General features: G+C 35.4%; 2 protein-coding genes across 4 annotated transcripts; both read left to right on the top strand.

Moving 5' to 3' along the window:
* Positions 1–201: 201 nt before the first annotated feature.
* Positions 202–10,131, top strand: LOC103869689 (kinesin-like protein KIN-12C). Of its 2 annotated transcripts, none has more exons than XM_033292384.1 (30): positions 202–1,078; positions 1,144–1,299; positions 1,452–1,535; positions 1,624–1,743; positions 1,819–1,932; positions 2,032–2,124; positions 2,205–2,365; positions 2,437–2,511; positions 2,803–2,890; positions 2,966–3,024; positions 3,117–3,180; positions 3,262–3,327; positions 3,431–3,592; positions 3,728–3,786; positions 4,142–4,208; positions 4,289–4,348; positions 4,485–5,859; positions 5,975–6,051; positions 6,181–7,404; positions 7,492–7,599; positions 7,696–7,847; positions 7,939–8,011; positions 8,123–8,197; positions 8,457–8,699; positions 8,779–8,877; positions 8,953–9,027; positions 9,116–9,174; positions 9,332–9,443; positions 9,525–9,620; positions 9,729–10,123. In XM_033292384.1, exons 1-30 carry the CDS (start codon positions 605–607, stop codon positions 9,894–9,896), a joined length of 5,838 nt encoding a protein of 1,945 aa, XP_033148275.1. In that variant the 5' UTR covers positions 202–604; the 3' UTR covers positions 9,897–10,123. The 2 variants fall into 2 exon arrangements, with proteins under 2 accessions (XP_033148275.1, XP_009146016.1); XM_009147768.3 differs by having other exon boundaries at positions 605–1,078; positions 4,289–4,318; positions 4,482–5,859; positions 9,729–10,131.
* A 6,152-nt stretch (positions 10,132–16,283) lies between these two features.
* LOC103869688 (receptor-like cytoplasmic kinase 1) lies at positions 16,284–19,088 on the top strand. Of its 2 annotated transcripts, none has more exons than XM_033291281.1 (8): positions 16,284–16,573; positions 17,003–17,110; positions 17,195–17,445; positions 17,524–17,650; positions 17,742–18,015; positions 18,262–18,394; positions 18,466–18,552; positions 18,709–19,088. In XM_033291281.1, the coding sequence occupies exons 2-8, from the start codon at positions 17,029–17,031 to the stop codon at positions 18,847–18,849; spliced, it is 1,095 nt and encodes a 364-aa protein (XP_033147172.1). In that variant the 5' UTR covers positions 16,284–16,573; positions 17,003–17,028; the 3' UTR covers positions 18,850–19,088. The 2 variants fall into 2 exon arrangements, with proteins under 2 accessions (XP_033147172.1, XP_009146015.1); XM_009147767.3 differs by having other exon boundaries at positions 16,285–16,576; positions 17,005–17,110.
* Positions 19,089–19,400: the final 312 nt, after the last annotated feature.

Below are 19,400 nucleotides of genomic sequence, written 5' to 3'. Positions count from 1 at the left end.
TATTTTATTAATTAAATTCAAAATTCTACTTTGGAAAACGCCAAACAAGTTCAGAACATTCAAACAGTCAGATTAACGGCTAACGAATTTGAACATTACACTTTTCAGTAGATTTCTTTATTTATCTGAATCGCATGAATAAAGAGATCAAATACATTAGTTATAGTTTGTATTATTGCTACCACCACTACTTTTGTTTATATGTGGGGTCGCTACTCGTTAATCTTCCTTGAATCCAATATCTTTCATTATAACCACCACTTGTATCCTCACCATTTTACATTTAAGCCCTTTGAAACTACAGTAATTATGACACACTAATCATGGTTTTAAAACTCATGGGTAAGCATGTTTATTTATCTTTTTTTACAATAGGGCATCATTCGTAATAATGAAGAAGCCAAAGGGCTTATCATTAGAAAAATAAACTTGCTGATTTTGAAAATCCACTCCCCCCCAATTCAAATCTGAGCTTTGAAGGCTACTTCAAAAAGCATTTAATTTCATCCTCAAGCTTCCTTATTGTTCCATTATGAGCACACTGAGCATTTGAAGATCCGTGCATGTCCACCTTGAAAGATAACAACAGTACACTCTAGCACTCATGCCCCGTAACGCTCCGAGAATCGAGATGCCGGAATCCGAAGAGAACGAGTTCGCGAGCTTCTCTCTGTTCTCCCCCTCACGAGCTCCTCTGAATTCGATACCAGATCCAAGTCAATTGCAGAAGACGACTCGTCTCTCCGGTTTCGATTTGGCTCAGAAACTGGAACTCGCGAGAACGCAGGGTCCGGAGAGGAGATTCGAAGGTAGAGCTGGTGCGCACGATTCGAACCCTAGGATTGTAACTCGTAATGCGAGATCTAGGTCGGAGCCAAACTCCGCGCAGAGTACGCCGACTAGGAGCGGCGCTAGGGTTTCTCTAGGCGGCGGTTGTGTTACCGGAGCGAGAGTTGCTCAGTCCTTCGTTGGAAGAGGAAGGATCCCAAGAGGGATTTCTATGGCTGATTGTGCGGAAACAGCTCCACATTTTGAGATGAATGAAGATCATTCGTTTTGGAAAGAGCATAATGTGCAGGTTTGTTGATTTGTTTAGGAGTTTCTTTGGTTGTTTGAAACTTACTAAGTTAGGCTGTGGTGTAGGTTTTGATAAGGCTGAGGCCATTGAGCACAATGGAAAGAGCTACTCAAGGACATGGTAGGTGTTTAAAGCAGGAGAGTCCACAGACATTGCTCTGGTTAGGCCATCCAGAGACCAGATTCACCTTTGACCATGTTGCCAGTGAGACTATCTCTCAGGTAAAATAAAGGCTTGTTTCAAAGGTTTATTTTGGTGCTATGCATTGAAGATAATTTATAGTCTATCACATTGCTACACTTAGCTTCTTTCCTTTTTTAACAGATGTTACTATGTGATGTAGTTACTGAATGCACCTTATTGTTGTGTACAGGAGAAACTATTTCGCGTTGCTGGGCTGCCTATGGTGGAGAATTGTTTGTCTGGTTACAACAGCTGTGTGTTCGCCTACGGTCAGGTGAGATTATATAAATGACGATATGCTTCTGCTTGTTAGAATTTTGTGTGGTTCAGAAATGTAGAAACTTAAACATCCTCTCATATAGACTGGTAGTGGCAAGACCTATACTATGATGGGAGAGATATCTGAGGCAGAGGGAAGCCTCGGTGAAGACTGCGGAGTTACTGCTCGTATTTTTGAGTACCTCTTCTCAAGAATAAAAATGGTAACTACCTAATTCCTCATGACGAAAAATTGCAAGAAAATGTATTTTAGTACTTAAAAAGTCTTCTGTAAACAGGAAGAAGAGGGAAGGAGAGATGAAAAACTTAGATTCAGTTGCAAATGTTCTTTTCTTGAGATATACAACGAGCAGATTACCGACCTCTTGGAGCCATCCTCGACCAATTTGCAAGTAAACCAGTTTCTTTTTCTTCCATCACTTGACTATTATTTAGTTATGATGTTACTTTTTGTTTTGAGATAGGTCGTAACCTTGTATTCCATGTTTTAGATCAGAGAAGACTTAGGAAAAGGGGTTTACGTGGAAAATCTTGTAGAACTTAATGTGAGAACTGTTAATGACGTTTTAAAGCTTCTATTACAGGCAAGACTTCCCTACCTAAATATTATCTTAAGAGTTTAGGCACTCAAGTATTTAAGTTTAAATGTTTTCCTTATGCTCAGGGAGCTGCAAACCGGAAGATTGCAGCAACTCATATGAATAGTGAAAGCAGCAGATCCCACAGCGTTTTCACGTGTACAATCGAGAGCATCTGGGAGAGAGATTCCCTAACCCATTCAAGATTTGCCAGGCTAAATTTGGTCGATTTGGCTGGTTCTGAAAGGTAGCCAGTATATTTGCCTGTGGTTAGTTTTGCATCTTTGACTGATGAAATTATCCTTGTTACATATACAGGCAGAAAAGCTCAGGTGCGGAAGGGGATCGCCTAAAAGAAGCAGCAAACATTAACAAATCCTTATCCACTCTGGGGTAATCCTATCAGACATCTGTTTACGTGTCAGTTTGGCTGTCCTCTGCTTTTGTCATAAACTATTTTCTGTTGTACATTGCCAAGCGTTTCATCACAAAAATGGATAGCACGACTTTATCTGCTTGAGGTGTTTGACAACTTAAAAATTATTATTGCCTTAACTTTAAGATAAATAATCTTTGGACAAGAGGCCCTACAATGCTTACACCTTCTACTATGCTCTATTTTCTCTAATCTTGTAACAAATTCTTAGTAGTTACTAACACTATCCCATTCATCTGTCAATTTAGCTTAGTGATAATGTCTCTGGTGGATTTGGCACATGGGAAACATAGACATGTTCCGTATCGGGATTCACGACTTACCTTTCTACTGCAGGTATGGCCTATTAGAGCACTTCAGCCTTCATTTTTCTTGCAACTGCATTGAGACTAACATCATATATGGTTTCAGGATTCTCTTGGGGGTAACTCTAAAACAATGATAATAGCCAATGTCAGCCCATCTCTTTGGTTTGTACCAATATCCATTCTTATTTAATGGGTTATCGTTTACCTAATATGTCCCGTCCTGTGTATTTCTGATTATTATTGATTTATTACAGCTCTACCAACGAGACTCTCAGCACACTGAAGTTCGCACAACGAGCTAAACTCATCCAGAATAACGTAGTTTATGATTACTCAAATATTACAATTTCGTCTATGAAGTTTGACTTGATGTAAGTTTGCTTCATTTTCATGTTCCAGGCTAAAGTCAATGAAGATGCCTCTGGGGATGTCACAGCACTCCAACAGGAAATAAGAAAGTTAAAGGTATTGACATCTGGACCAAACAGTAGACTTCACTTATTTCCTGGATATGCATAGACTTTACTTATGTGAAGTGCTATCAAAACCTTTTCGTATATTGAAACAGGCTCAACTGTCCTCTCTCGTAAAGAGCCATAACTCATGTGGGGCTCTTTCAGACTGCATCGCTTCTCTTGACGAGCCCAGATATTCTGGTGCGTATGAAGTAGCAAGAAAAACACAAGAAGACAAGTGTCACTGTCAGGTGAACAACTCACTGAGAAAGAAGGTATTTTGCAAAAATGAGTCCTTTTCAGATCATGTAATGAAGTTTTGGGGAAAAAAAATATGCTATGTGCTGTTCTTAGTATCGTAGATAGTGCGGTTGCTGGTTTCTTAAGCGTTAACTTTGATAACACTGTAGGAGAACGAGGTGGAAAAGGAATTTGAAGACTGCAGAAAGATGAACTCTAGTTTGGTCAGGTACTATTTGAATTTATATGAAAACCAAATATTTTTTTGTGAAGCTTTGTTATTATATGAAAATCATTTACACTGTCGCATTTTTAAGTTTGTGATATGTGAAATGGAAAATTTTCTGAGTTCTCTGTTGCATTTTTGTCTAAAAAAACTGTCGTTCTATTCTTGGAGTTTGTCGTCCTACGTTTACTACCCTGTTCTACTACAGTTCTGATATGCCCTGTGTTAGTTGATAATATAACCTTGAACCTGAAAATTTTCACTTTTCTCATAAAATTATATGATTAATTTGACTAGGTGGGAAAAGAATCCTGCTTTGGTATTGTCTTTTATGTTATGGTGTTGTTTTTCAATGCAGAGAACTAGATGAGATACAAGCAGGACTTGGAAGATACTTGAAATTCGACCAAATACAATCCGACTTTGTAAGGTTTCAGACTGACAGAAGAGTGGTTTTTATTAAATTTGCTTCGCCTATTATTTATGCTTGTTGCACCTTTTGCAGGTTGCATCTTCCACCAGTGGAGCTGAGCAGGTTAATCAAGAACATAAACATTCAAAGTTATTATTTATTATAAATATCAGTCTGAATATTATTATATGTATATATATTTATTGTTTTGACATAGAAAGCTTGCTAGAAAGGAAACTGTACATAAATGAGAAGTTCGTCTAACGCACCTTTTCTGTTGAAACAGGCCGAAACAATGTCTACTATTGGTGAAAACAAAGAGGAAGTGGCCTTCTCAGAGAGTAAAAAGTTCAGTTGTATCAATGGTGATACAGACAATCCTGATGGCAATAGGGTCTGGAGGATAAATGAATCACAGGATGTGCTAGAGGAGAACGGTAGATCCATGAAACTGCAGAACAACAAAAGTAGTATGGGAAGAGAAGTTGTTCCTAGGATAGAAGGTCATGAGTTTGAGTTAAGCGGCATGGTCAATAACACAGATGCTGTAATGAAGGCTGATGAGGGGGCAGACAGGTCAGTCATGCAGTTCAAGTTGAGGAAAGTAATTAAGGACCTCGAGGAGGCCAAAACACTCAATAGTCAATATGAAAAAGAGCAGAAGATACTTTTATCTCAACAACAAGATATTGAAGTAGTCCGCGAGCAAGTCGAGACAGAAACGGCTAGAACAATTCTTGAGCTGCAGGAAGAGGTGATTGCTCTCGAGTCTGAATTTGAAGGAAGAATCTGTAAATTGACTGAAGAAAATCAATCGATGAGAGATACTATAACTGCTAGAGAGTCAGAAATAAGAGCACTTAACCAAGACTGGGAAAAGGCCACCTTAGAACTAACAAATTTCATTGTGGATGGGTCTAAATCCATCACAGATGCCTCTACACAGATTGAAAGTATTGTCTGTTCATTTCCACATGTGAATACGTGGATAGGAGATTATGTTGAAAAGGCTGCAAAAGATTGTATAAGAAAGGAAGAAACAATTTTACTTCTTCAGAAAAGCTTGGAGGATGCAAGGATATTGTTAGCAGAGATGGATTTGAAGCTGAATTGCTTAAAGGGTGCAACAATTGCTCTCAACCAATTTCAACTGGATGGCAATGCTGCAGCCACCGAAGAGAGTTTCCGCGTGAGCACTGAATTAGACAGGATGAGCAAGGAGGTAGACACGCTTGAGAATGACTTAAATGCAACGCAGTGTTCTATTCTAGAGGCAGAGCGACATGCTGAGGCTGCAATTTCTGTTAAAAAATGGCTTTCGGACTCTAGAAATCAACACCAAGTGCCGAAAAAAGTAGAAAATCAATCGGTTAAAGAAAGCGGCCCCTCAAGTTCAGTCTTGGCTTCTCTTAGTGCGGAAGGGAGTGCTGATATTAAATTTTCAATGGATGGATATATAAGTGAAGCAACATATACAAAGGGTGATGAGCTTTCAACATCAAGCTCTGACTTTTCAAACTGCAGATTGCAACATGATTGTGCATTGAACGCAGAGGGCCAAGGAGTTTCAGCTTCTGAATCTGACGCCCAGGAAATTCATAACAGGACCACATCAGCAGCTTTGTTGGTCAAGAGTGGTTCTGAAGATTGTGTTTACTGCGGAGGTATACTTTTGCTTGTTTTTTTAATCACCCACCCTATACTGAAGATATATAATTAGTAATCTTGAATGACTAACCTTTATGCATAGAGAGAAGCTAAAGTATTTGTTTTATGCAGAGGGAAGGCAGACTGTACAGAGGCCATTAACGATAATGATGGGTAGAGCAGAAACGGAACGCAAATGCAGTAACCAAGTATGTTTTTACTACCTTCTGTTCCTCTTTTCAAGATATAAAAAGAAACTTGTTACATGTCAATGAAAAAGTAAACCACTGAGTTTGCATCTAGGCAGCTTTTTTGAGATATATTTGGGTCTTATGCAGAGAATGGATCCAGTGAGAAGCTTCTTCGATCGATTTGAGGCAGTTAATGCTACCATGAAAGAAGCTGATCTCACACTATGTGAATTAGTAAAGGCCAACGAAAAATCAAAATTTGTAACTGGAATGTGCCTTCAAACGCATGAAGAGCAGATGGTTAAGGAGAAAAATCTGATGGATGATCTTGAACAGGTGAAGTCTACACTATTGGCAAAAGAACAGGAAAGTCAAATCCTGCTAATGCAAACACAATCGACTTTGGCTGACATGGAAAAGTCAGTGTCTTTGCTTGAAGCATATCTTCTGGAAACGAAAAGAGAAGTAGGAGAAACAGTAGAGGCCTTAGTTTCTGATGTTGAACAGATTGTATCTGAAAACATGGAGAGAGAGTTCACCATGTATGCAACATATCAGTGCCACATTGGGAAACTGATGGATCAAATTTTGGACCACAGAAAACAGGTTATCATTCCCCAAGTTGCGGGGCAAGAAAACCAACAGTCAATGAAAACGAAGGCCATTGGGTACAGTGCTGAAGATGAAGTTACGGGAAAGCTAAATAGAGTTCACAAAGCTCATGTGGTCTCAGGTTTCGAAGGTGAAGAAGTTGTTCAGACACATGAAGGCCTGTTAAATGAGAATTTTTATCTGAAAAAGGAGCTGGAGAGAAAAGAAGCTTTGTTTGAAGGTTTGCTTTTTGATTTTCGGCTACTCCAGGAATCAGCATCAAATAAAAGAGATATCAAAGATGAAATGGATGAGCTGTTTGACGCGTTATGCAAAGTTCAGAAAGATTTGGAGGTGAAAGCGAATCAAGTTCAAGCTCTTTTTGTTCATAATGAGAATCTCGAAAATTGCTGCATTGACTTGAAAAAAGCTCTTCTTACGTCGAAGGCAGATCTAGAGCAGGCCAACGAAAGCATACAAGTTCTTGAGGAGCAGAACGATGAGTTAAACGTCCTCGTCAGAGACCTCTGTATGGAAAAGGTTGCAGCTGAAGAGGGATTGGAAGAACAAAAAGAGCTTGTCCAAAGGTTAGAAAACGAAATCCTTCACTTGACTACTACAGCAGAAAAGCAGTTGGTCAAATCCATCGAAGAAAACTTGAGGAAAACCAGCGATGAGAAAGATCAACTTGTTGAGGAAATATGTTCATTGAATGATAAGCTCAAGTTGGCGTATGCTATAGCTGATGAAAAAGAAGCAATTGCGGTAGAGGCTCGCCAGGTATGTAACTTGTAGCCTTATCTTTCTAAATGAATCATTTGATCCTTCGCAATACTGAAGATTGACAGGAGTCTTTGTCTCATGTAGGAATCTGAAGCGAGTAAAATATATGCGGAACAAAAGGAAGAAGAGGTCAAGATTCTAGAAATTTCTGTTGAGGAACTTGAGCGTACTGTAAATATATTAGAACGACGGGTTAGTTTGCTTTGTTTGTCATTCTTTATATACAACATTCTGTTCAGTCCGTTGTATTAATTCCTATACTTATTTGTGAACTATCTTGGCTTCCAGGTGTATGATATGGATGAGGAAGTTAAAAGGCATCGCACATTAGAGACAGAGCTCCAAGCTCTCAGGCAGAGATTGTTTAGATTTGAGGACCTCACTGGCACTGTGGTCACAACCACTGAAGGCAGAGATGAATATGAGAGTCAACTATCTACGTCAGCCATCCTAATTCTACTCAAGATTTAAGTTTCTCTTGTGGATCTTTCTAGGTGAATACTGATATTGGTAAAGATAAATGTACTACAGGTCAAAAGAGCTGCAAGGTGCGCATGGTCAGATACAAGTCCTCCAGAAAGAAGTAGCAGAACAAACCAAAGAGGTGTGTTATATTATTGGATTGCTCGGCGCAGTTTTCCCATGAAATTCCTTAAAGTTTGTGCACTTGATTACTTTTCCCCGTACTTCTACTTTCGTCTTTTTCCACTTACAGATTAAACAGCTAAAAGAGTACATCTCCGAAATTTTACTGCATTCGGAGGCCCAAGCATCTAATTACCAGGAGAAGGTATTGGATTTGTAGACTTTAGCAGTTCTCAGCTCTAAGTTAGCTTGCTGAATCAGTTAGGTGCAGCAGATAACTAGTTTCCGTACTTCATTCTTGTTAGTATCTCCTTGTCACGAATTAGAATGATTTATGATATTTATTATGCTGCATCTGAAGGAGGCAGGATTTGATAACAATGGTGTGGATTTCTGTTAGCACCTGGAAGTGTTATTTTCCTTAATTTGTACTCATATAATTTCATTGGTTCTAATCTTAACAGTATAAGACTCTGGAGGTCATGATTCGGGACTTTAAATTAGAGGACTCGAATTCGTCAGCTGCAGAGACCGCCATATCACATAAAACTGACAAAAGCTCAACAAGGAGCAGAGGTTCAAGTTCACCCTTTAGATGTATAGTTGGGTTGGTACAACAGATGAAGTTGGAGAAGGATCAGGAATTGACCATGGCAAGAGTTCGTGTTGAAGAATTGGAGTCACTGCTAGCTGCTAAACAGAAAGAGGTCCAGCCTACCTGCACTACATATTTTTTTTCTTCTGAAGTCTTATAGAATCCCACTTACAAATTTCATGGTGGAACAGGTTTGCACATTGAACACGAGGATAGCTGCAGCCGATAGCATGACTCATGATGTTATTCGAGATTTACTTGGTGTGAAAATGGATATAACTAGCTATGCTGTAAGTATATCACACTATATGTCATCTTCAAGAGAGTTAACAAAGGCAGTTTCTTAAACGCATGGGATGTTTCAGGAATTGATTGACCAGCACCAGATCCAAAGAGTGGTTGAAGAGGCTAAGCAACATGCTGAAGAGATCATGTCCAAGGTGATGATGCTATATACTTATTGCATCCACTTTCTTTAGTTAATCATCATCTTTGTTATTGATGTCCCTTTTTCTCAATCGATTTTAGGACCAAGAAATCATCAACCTGAAGAGACATATAGATGCTCTTGTTAAGGAAAGAGAGAGGTTAGCGCTGTTCTACTTCTACTATAACTGTTCTATCACTAGCCAATATGCTTATTTTTCTCTCTTGAAGTACTCAAAAGAAAAAAAGTAATTTAGCGTTTCAAACAAAAGAGATTCTTACCAAGTTTTGCTCTCGTGGGATGTTCCTACTGGACAGTTGCATGTCAGAGTTGAACAAGAAGGATACAGATGTTCTTGCGACACAGATATCTTTGGACCAACTACAAGAGCGAGCTCAGTTGCTTTCTTTGCAAAACGAAATGTTGAAGGTAATTAGGAGCGTGTTCCACTTTTAGTAGTCTCACCACCATTGTTACGTGTTTTTCACTAATTCTATCTTCCATTTTCAGAATGACAAGAGCAATTTGCTGAAGAAGTTAGCTGAACTTGAACGAACTGTCCGCGAGGCAGGAGCCAGTAACCAACGTGTTCCACAGACAAAAAAGGTATGCATAATATACTTACAAACAGCGCTGCATTCTCTACTGTATGCGCCTTAAAACTCAATGATTGATTGATTCTAAGATTTTGAATTTCCTTATTTCATCAAACAGGATACAGTGTCATTTAAACTTGCTGATACTGATTATACCAAGAGACTGGAAAACGCTCAGAAGCTTCTTTCTCATGCTAACAATGAATTGGCAAAGTATCGCAAAACCAGCAATAATATTCCATCTACAAGAACTCAAGGACAGAGCTCTGGTACAAGATATCGGTAAGAGATTTTCTTACCAAGCTGTAAGTCCCACGTCCAATTCTAATTGCTTTAATACTTTGGGATGTTGTCTTCTTAATCTTTTGGATTGATTGTGTATAAGAATGCATATACCATGTTGTTTGTATTGGTATGTTTATATTTGTATGAAAGAAGAGAACAAACTTGTAACCAAAAGATTAGGGGTTGTTAGAAGCAATGTGCCAAAAAAGACAAAAAGATTCTCATGTCTTCGACGATTGATCTTGAGACGGGACAATTTTCAATTGAACAAAGACGCAGGTGAAACTCATAACGAGTTTTAAGATGAGGTCTTGCATGATCTGTGTGTGGGCTAATCCCCCTATACATTAAAAGAGAAGCCACTTTAGTGATTTCTGTTAAGGTGGCACTCATATAGAGCTTCACAGGAAAAACATTATAATTCTATTGGCTGGTTTTTTTGAATTTTTCTTTTTTATTTATTTTAATCAATCACTTATGTAGACAATCCAAAACTATTGTCGATTTCGTTAAACCCATATATAGCTTGAGGATAATAATTATCGATTTAGTTTAGCCTTGGGTACCCGTTCGGGTTCGGGTCGGGTATTTCGGATTTTCGGGTATTTCGGTATAGAGGTGTAGAACCCGTTCGGGTATTTCTGTACTTCGGGACGGGTTCGGGTATTTTTAGTTCGGATTCGGTTATTTCGGATCTGGTTCGGATATTTAGATTTTTTTTTTTAAAATAAAATTTTCATTTCTCAAGTTTCTTATATTTAAAAATATAACTTTCAGTTAACTAATTTTTTTATTTTTAATAGATTGAATAGTTAATAGATTTGGACATAACATTTTTAAACTAAAAAAGCATTAATTTAGTTATTTTTTTTAAATTTCGGATGTAACTTTTGGTTAATTTTTTAAATAAAAAACTTGACATGCATTTTAAGTGAGTAGCAAATCATTTTTTTCGTAATTGTATGTATATCATATGAACTTAAAGTATGTGTAGTATCAATATAAATATTTTATATAAAATGAGAGATGTAAACTAAAAATATAAGGTTAATTATACATATGTTCGGTTATCTTCGGATATACATTCGGGTTCGGGTATTATCCGTTCGGATTCGGGTATCCAATCTCTCCTTATTCAATACCCGTTCGGGTATTTTGCTACTTCGGTTCGGAATTTAGTTCGGATTTTTCAGATCGGTTTCGGGTGCCACTTCGGATATCGGGTAAAGTGTCCACCCCTACTAATTAGGTTGTTTGTTTTGAATAACTTTCATTTCTAATATGGATTACTTGCGCAAGTTGAAATCATTAAATATGAAAATAACTCATTGACAAAATTTGTTTTTAATAACTTACCTTTCTAATATAGATTACTTGCGCAAGTTGAAATCATTAAATATGCAAATCACTTATTCACAATATGGATTACTTGCACAAGTTGAAATCATTAAATTTTATCGATTTAGTTTACCATTGGGCAAGATTTAGAATTAAGACAAATATTAAAAACTTTCCTTATTATTCAAATGGTAAACTTGCGCATGTTGATATCATATTTATTATATTACTTACAAAATATTTTAATGTTTCTAATTAGGTTGTTTGTTTTTAATAACTTACCTTTCTAATATGGATTACTTGCGCAAGTTAAAATCATATCATATGCAAATCATTTTTTGACAATACACATTTAATATCTATTAAGTTGAAATCATTAAATATGCAAATAACTTATTGACAAAATTTGTTTTTAATAACTTACCTTTCTAATATAGATTACTTGCACAAGTTGAAATCATTAAATATGCAAATTATTTATTCACAATATGGATTACTTGCACAAGTTGAAATCATTAAATTTTATCGATTTAGTTTACCATTGGGCAAGATTTAGAATTAAGACAAATATTAAAAACTTTCCTTATTATTCAAACGGTAAACTTGCGCATGTTGATATCATATTTATTATATTGCTTACAAAATATTTTAATGTTTCTAATTAGGTTGTTTGTTTTTAATAACTTACATTTCTAATATGGATTATTTGCGCAAGTTAAAATCATATCATATGCAAATCATTTTTTGACAATACACATTTAATATCAACTCTTTAGTACTTTCTCTCTCTTTGTTGAATATTGTTCGGGAAAGTATTATATAGTATCATTTAGTAATACTATCTTATATCATTTTTTTGTTGAATATACTATCTTATAAGTAAGCTAGCATTATACATTTTTTATTTAATTCATGAGGTCATTTTTTCACAGTAGAGAACCTTTTTGAATGGCGCAGGGAGGAAATTTCTCAGGGATATACATGAAAGTTCAACTGAAGCCGCTGAAGTGGGATGATAAAGGCGAAGAATAAAGACCTGTAGAGGCTCTTATGATTCTTAAATACAGCAGTGTTCTAACTCACGCTAGTAGAAAACAGGTGTTTACATACTCTACCATTTAATTTGTCATTGTTATTAGGCCTAATTGTTATATATATATATGTTCTCCAAATATGGAAGAATTGTTTAACTTATTGACGTTTAACATCACTTGCCATATAATCTAACGAAAATTACAAATAACAATTTATGGAAACTATTCTCGAAATTATTGAAAGACTAATAATTTTTTATTTATTACTTTTAATATTTATACCTATAAAATAAAATGAACAAAATTTTAGATAAGATAATTATAATAGTTTTATCCTCTACTTGATAAACTGTGTTCGAATATAATTATATAATAACTATTTTAAATATTACAAAATCCAAAAATATTTATTAATATTATTTTTAAATTATTTATCGTTGTTTAAAGAATAAATTTATCATAATTTTAAAATAATTTATAAAATGTTTACAAAATGCAAGGCAAAGTTGCACTTTCAAGAGTTAAGTCGAGATCTGGATTAAAAATCCTAATAACTGGTAAAGAAGGGAAGCCGAAGACAAAAACATTGAATGTTGTCTACAAACAAATTTTTCAGAATATTCCGTAGTCACAGTACGTAATTTTAATCTACTTTTTTTCAGATACAAATGTTAAAATATATAAACTGTTACAATTATTTATTTTTTGTATTTGCCAGATGGGTTGTGATGAGTTAGAAAACCGATGACGGTATGTCAATTTAATATTATTTCATGTTCAATAAAATTTAGAAATTTATAAATTTATCAAATAATGTTAACCCGTCAGATTGCTTACAAAATTTATTTAATTTTTTGCACGTTTCTAATTGAATTTTCTTTCTTTATCGAGAAATGTACTTCATAATTTATATTATTTATGGATAATATTTTGATTTTTATTATATTTTCTTTTAATATGTCTACATAAATATTTGTTTATTATTTATGGAAAAATAATATTATTCACCTAAAATAAAGAATTACGAAACATATACAATACAATTCTAATTAATGATAATATAAAATCTGTTACTTCTAAAACTATACACTATTTATTCCATTTTTTGAATGAAAGTATCTTCGTGAACACACAAAATATTTTGTGACGTTGCAATTATACATACACACAATATCTGTTTCTTCATACTGACGTTACTGTGTTCCTTCGCGTGAGGTACGGACCGAGAAAGAACATAGGGTGCGGACCGATCATTTTCTTATGCCCGCACAGGGTGCGGGCCGGTCACTTAGTCATGAGATAAAGCCAGATGCAAATGTTTAAAACATAGAAAACGATTTTTTAAAGCACAGCCACAACGTATTTACATTTTAATATAACCTAGAAAATAGATACACTTAATCACATAAAGCAAGTGTTTAACTTTAATCCAAAGGCTAATGTCCAATCAAAACTTAGGAGATATAAATGAATCTATACTATTAAATTAGAATTCCTATTAAGATTTTATTCTTGGATTTTCAACTTACTTACAAACCTCTATCATTGCTTTTTCATTTTTTAAAAAATAATTTTTGATTTCGTTAATATGTCCTATCCATAAGTAGAAGCATTTAAACCTAAACAAATTAATGCCAGTTTCAAGTAATTTAAAGCCAATCCGAATAAGTTCATTTCGTCGATTTAAAGATCCAATAAAAATTATGGATGTTTAACTCATCGAAATTATCTTAATAATCAAACTCTATACTCTAAAATAAAAAGGTTTCAGGGTTTAAACTCTAAAGTCTAAACAAACCCTATTCCGTATCACAATAATTCTGAACTATAAAAACCGCTTTCCACTGAAATATAAAGTATACTTTACAAATATTTAAATAAATGTTCAACCTATATCTATACTATTAAATTATAATCCCTTTTAAGATTTTATCCTTGGATTTTTAAGTTATTTACAAGCTTCTGCCATTGATTTTTTATTTTTTAAAAATAGTTTTCGACTCTTTTAATTCGATAGTTATCCATAAGCAGAAGCATTTAAATCCAAACAAACTAAGCCCGGTTTCGAGTAATTTAAAGCCAATCCGAGCAAACCCATTTCGTTGACGTAAAGATCCAATAAAAATTATGGATGTTCAACTCATCGAATCATCTTAATAATCAAACACTATACCCTGAAATACAAAGGTTTCAAGGTTCAAACTCTAAAGTCTAAACAAACCTTATTCCATATCACAATAATTCTAAACTATAGAACCAATATCCAGTGAAATATAATGTATACTTCAAAGAAATTTAAATCAATGTTCAACTTATATTTGAGTTCATTCTACCTACCTATGTCTTATTTCAAATTTTGCTTATGAAAATGCAATATATATTTTCGAATTGTATTGACACTTTAATCAACACAAAAATATGAAAATCGATTTTAAACCAAAGGTATTACAATATATTCCCAATTTATCAATTAGTGTAATTATAAATAAATTTCTATAAAATATTTTTTTTTAAATTGTATTCATCTTTTAAAAAATCACTAATTTATATATCGCTTGGATACCAAATCTATTCCAAGTCTATTCTTTAACTCATTCCGTGATTTCCGTATTCAATTTTAAAAATCGCAAAACTAGATTATAGCGAATATTCATAATTTTAACAAGATGAGAATCACTATTTGATACCTATAATAAATGTAAAACAAAATAAGTAGTAAATGTTAGATATGTAGCATAAGTATATGACATTTGATATTAGCATGATCCATCAATAATTTACAAAAACAGATAAAATAGATTGAGTTACTTGGCTCAAAATAACGATATAATTGGTCAATGTTAGGATCCTAAATCAGTGACATACTGTATATGCCTAATTAGGTTAAAGTTGCTACTTGGTAGCTTCTGGGCTTAGTCAAATAAAATCTGAAATAAAGGGTTGTATTAATCGACATTTTGAAACATTTTTACTGCTTTAAGGCCCTATTGGTAACTTGTAAACAAACAAAGCTCAAGTAATCCAGAGTTCTTGCTGCTTATGTTTGGTTTTAAAGTTTTGTTTAAATGGTTGAAGATCCCAATTATATTTGTAAATCTTAAACACCAGTGAAGAAAAAATAAGATATGTTTCATATGGTAAACACGTTTACATTTGAAAAAATCACATAAATACATACAAGCCGCGTGCATATATAAGATTTTGCACTTTTGTTTTGGTACTTTGAAGAAAGTATCAATAATACCAAAAAAAGAAGAGGAAAAGATGGTGGAAATTGAGGTGAGACAGACGCGAAAACTTCAAGGTGGTTGTTGACTTTGTAGACCGTCGACCGTCTAGCACAAAGAACACGCTCTCTCACCTTTGGTGATGAAAAGATACTCGCTTTACATCTTGTTTACTATAATAATCTTCACATTTAATAAAGCCGTCTATTTTTTTTTCCTCACACAGATTCATCCACCAGGTTAAAAACTGTATATTTCTTTAGTACCAAGTGAAAATTACTGAGTGTGCAAAGAAAAATATACCAGAAGATTGTAAAATTACTGAATGTACAAGGGGTGCAAGTGCAACTGGATTATCAATATTTGGAATAGAATGATATGAAATTATTTATTTCATCAATTCTAAATTTTTTTATCATTTATCTTGAATGAATTTATTCAATTTTTTTCTCTACATTCCATTTATGATATTCCATTAATTTCTATTACATCAAATTATAAATATGTTTACTAGTTACATACAACCAAAGAAAAGTTGACAAAAAAAATACAACCAAAGAAAAATATACCAGAAGGTTGTGATTTGGTCCATTATATAAAAATTACGAAATAAATTTCTTTATCCTTTTATTTCAAATTTTATTGAAGACTTTTGTAGGATTATAGCTGACTTTATGTGAGCATATACACTTATCAAAACTTTTTTTTTAACATAAAGAAATTGCCGAACAATTAAAATAAAATGAAATGGCTAATTAATGAGTAGATTAAGACATTGGACCCTCCACAGGCGATAAAGTAAAATAATCAGAAGTTGCAGGAGGCAAAGGAGGACTACTACTAATACTCGGAACTTGGAAGTAGCTATCGTGCGCATCTGCCTCCAAGTCCAACACCTTATAAGAAATTTCCGCCGGGAAGAAAGAAAAGTCTCTCTGCCCTCTCTTCTTTAGCCTACAGCTTCCGCCAACCATACGTACAGACAAGATAGACACAATCCTCCCTACCTCCTTCTTCTATCTTCATCGAAAGATTCAACCACACTCGAGTCTTCTCTCTCTCTCTTTTGGAAAGAAAAAAAGGTAAAAGCTTTCTTCTTTCTGAGCAAACTCCCATGAATTTCCCTTTTGGGGGTTTAGGGTCTTTCCTTTTATGTTCCTACTTCGGTATAATTCGATTTCATGCGAACTTAGATTATAAAAATTTGATCTTTTTTTTGTGGGGTTTGAAATTGAAATCCATTTTAGGGGTTACCATCGTTGACCAAATGTCTCGACTTTGTTCGAATCATGATGTTACTTAATCATGGAGGAGAAGAAGGATTTTTATAACCATGTCTCTGTTGCTTGCTGCTTAAACCCTATATAATTGGAAACTTTTTGTTTTAGTCTGTGTCTGAAAGTTTCTATATTCGTATTGTCTATTTTGTAAAGACTAAAACAAAAATGCCTATTTTTAGTTTGTTCTTGTTCCGCAACACCGTTACTGAACTCTTCGTTCACTTGTACAGTTTGTGTGTGTGAGAAACAGCGCAATGAGCTGCTTTGGTTGTTGTGGTGGTGACGATTTTCGTCGAGTTGCTGAAACTGGTCCAAAGCCAGTCTACGGCGCAGGAGGTACTTTAAGCTTATAACCCCATTATCCAAATCTTTTGGCTAGAGGCTAAGTTGATGAACTTTTTTATTCAACCGTTGGCTAAGGTCACGGTGGAGGTCACCATGTAAGGACAGACCCGCCCAAGAACACACCAGTCATTCAGATGCAGCCTATCTCCGTGCCGGCTATTCCAGCTGATGAGTTGAAGGATATAACCGATAACTACGGTTCAAAGTCCTTGATTGGTGAGGGCTCTTATGGAAGAGTGTTTTACGGTGTTCTTAGAAGCGGCAAGGCAGCTGCCATTAAGAAACTTGATTCCAGTAAGCAGCCTGATCAAGAGTTTCTCGCACAGGTACAAATGCTACTTAAGCAAATCAAACCGTTAAAGTTGAGTTGCTGCTTAGTTACTGATGTAAATAATGTTAATTAGGTATCAATGGTTTCGAGATTGAGACAAGACAATGTTGTTGCACTTCTGGGATATTGCGTTGATGGCCCACTCCGTGTTCTTGCTTATGAGTTTGCTCCTAATGGATCTCTTCATGATATTCTTCATGGTAAGTTATTTAGTCTAAAACATTGATTCGGTAATACTTGTAGATGTGAAGCTATTTTACTAATGAAATGTGGTGAGTTTGTTGGGTGTAGGTAGAAAAGGAGTGAAAGGAGCACAGCCAGGTCCTGTTCTGTCGTGGAACCAGAGAGTTAAAATTGCTGTTGGTGCGGCTAGGGGACTCGAGTACTTGCATGAGAAGGCGAACCCTCATGTTGTTCACCGAGACATCAAATCCAGCAATGTGCTTTTGTTTGACGATGATGTTGCCAAGATTGCTGACTTCGATCTCTCTAACCAAGCCCCTGACATGGCTGCTCGCCTTCACTCAACTCGTGTGCTGGGAACGTTTGGTTATCACGCTCCAGAGTAAGCCCTTTACTTGTTTATTTGAATTGTTTTTGTTCAGACTAATCAATGTGGTTACATTCAACTCGTGCTCAGAGACTTTTGTTATCATTATCTTAGTGTTTTTGAGACATTAAGTCCTTCCTTGGATTAAGTTTTGACATTGTTTTGTCACATCTTAACGTTGTTGTATGCCTTGCATCTCTTATAATTGACCAAACTAGGGTCTTAAACCCAAACATTTTTTTTTTGGTTCTGCATTTTCAGGTATGCAATGACAGGGACATTGAGCACAAAGAGTGATGTCTATAGTTTTGGAGTTGTTCTGCTAGAGCTCCTCACAGGTCGTAAGCCAGTTGATCATACCTTACCACGAGGACAGCAGAGTCTCGTTACATGGGTAATGCTTAGTTTAACTCTGCTTCTTTTTTTCTGGTTTACTCATATTGATCATCATAATGTGTGTCGCAGGCAACTCCTAAACTGAGTGAAGACAAGGTGAAGCAGTGCGTTGATGCAAGACTAAACGGAGAATATCCTCCCAAAGCTGTTGCCAAGGTAACCTTTTGTCATAGTGTCATTGTTTCAGTAGAGAAGGTTTATCTTAAGACATGACTTAGAAACTGCTTCTTCAATAGAACCTAAGCATTGATGTATGATTTTTCAAAGTCTGATTTTGGTTTTGTCTCTCTTATATGACTCTGGTATGATCAGCTGGCTGCTGTAGCTGCGCTATGTGTGCAATACGAAGCAGACTTCAGGCCAAACATGAGCATAGTGGTGAAGGCTCTTCAGCCTCTCCTCAATCCTCCTCGCTCTGCTCCTCAAACTCCTCACAGGAACAATCCTTATTGATGTCCTCCAATCTGATGCCACGCTTCTTCATCATATCACTTATTTCATTTGTTTTTGTTTGAATCCGGTTTGTGTAAATTCGTGAAAATAGGCTTTTTATTTCTCACAATAGACATGAAAGTCTCACTTCCAAACCTGAATGGTGTTGCTCTATTTGTTTATGTTATTTCATGCCTGCGATTGTAAGTTTCTACCAATTATACAATATGCGAGGAATGGATATATTCATAATATACTCATTGTGTTTGTGCCATTTTGTATAACTTAGAAGATGGATTATTGCTGCATAGGTGGTGAAGTGAACATTCTCTCCATCTGTTCAACCGAAGATCTTGTGTTGCTTTCACTTAGATACTCGATCCTCTGACAAGGTTACAGCATTTGGTGTAAAGTCCATGGCCATGCCACTACTCTGGAGCTTGATGTCTATGTGTTATTGTGAGAATATAAGTTTCTACATAAGGAGTTTTATGATCAACAGGACATGAGTAATATATACATAAACTGTGTTAATTCACTTTATCGCCAATTGATTTTAAGGACATGAGTAA

Source organism: Brassica rapa, chromosome A05, assembly GCF_000309985.2.
Source record: "Brassica rapa cultivar Chiifu-401-42 chromosome A05, CAAS_Brap_v3.01, whole genome shotgun sequence".
NCBI lineage: Eukaryota > Viridiplantae > Streptophyta > Magnoliopsida > Brassicales > Brassicaceae > Brassica > Brassica rapa.
This window is presented reverse-complemented; position numbering and strand designations above follow the sequence as displayed.

Coding starts and splice junctions, on each gene's coding strand:
- LOC103869689 (XM_033292384.1), top strand. CDS start 605: ATGCCCCGTAACGCTCCGAGAATCGAGATGCCGGAATCCGAAGAGAAC. Junction 1,536..1,623: donor GTGTGTTCGCCTACGGTCAG/GTGAGATTATAT, acceptor CCTCTCATATAG/ACTGGTAGTGGCAAGACCTA. Junction 9,444..9,524: donor TGCAAAACGAAATGTTGAAG/GTAATTAGGAGC, acceptor TTCCATTTTCAG/AATGACAAGAGCAATTTGCT.
- LOC103869688 (XM_033291281.1), top strand. CDS start 17,029: ATGAGCTGCTTTGGTTGTTGTGGTGGTGACGATTTTCGTCGAGTTGCT. Junction 17,446..17,523: donor ATCAAGAGTTTCTCGCACAG/GTACAAATGCTA, acceptor AATGTTAATTAG/GTATCAATGGTTTCGAGATT. Junction 17,651..17,741: donor TCTTCATGATATTCTTCATG/GTAAGTTATTTA, acceptor TGTTGGGTGTAG/GTAGAAAAGGAGTGAAAGGA.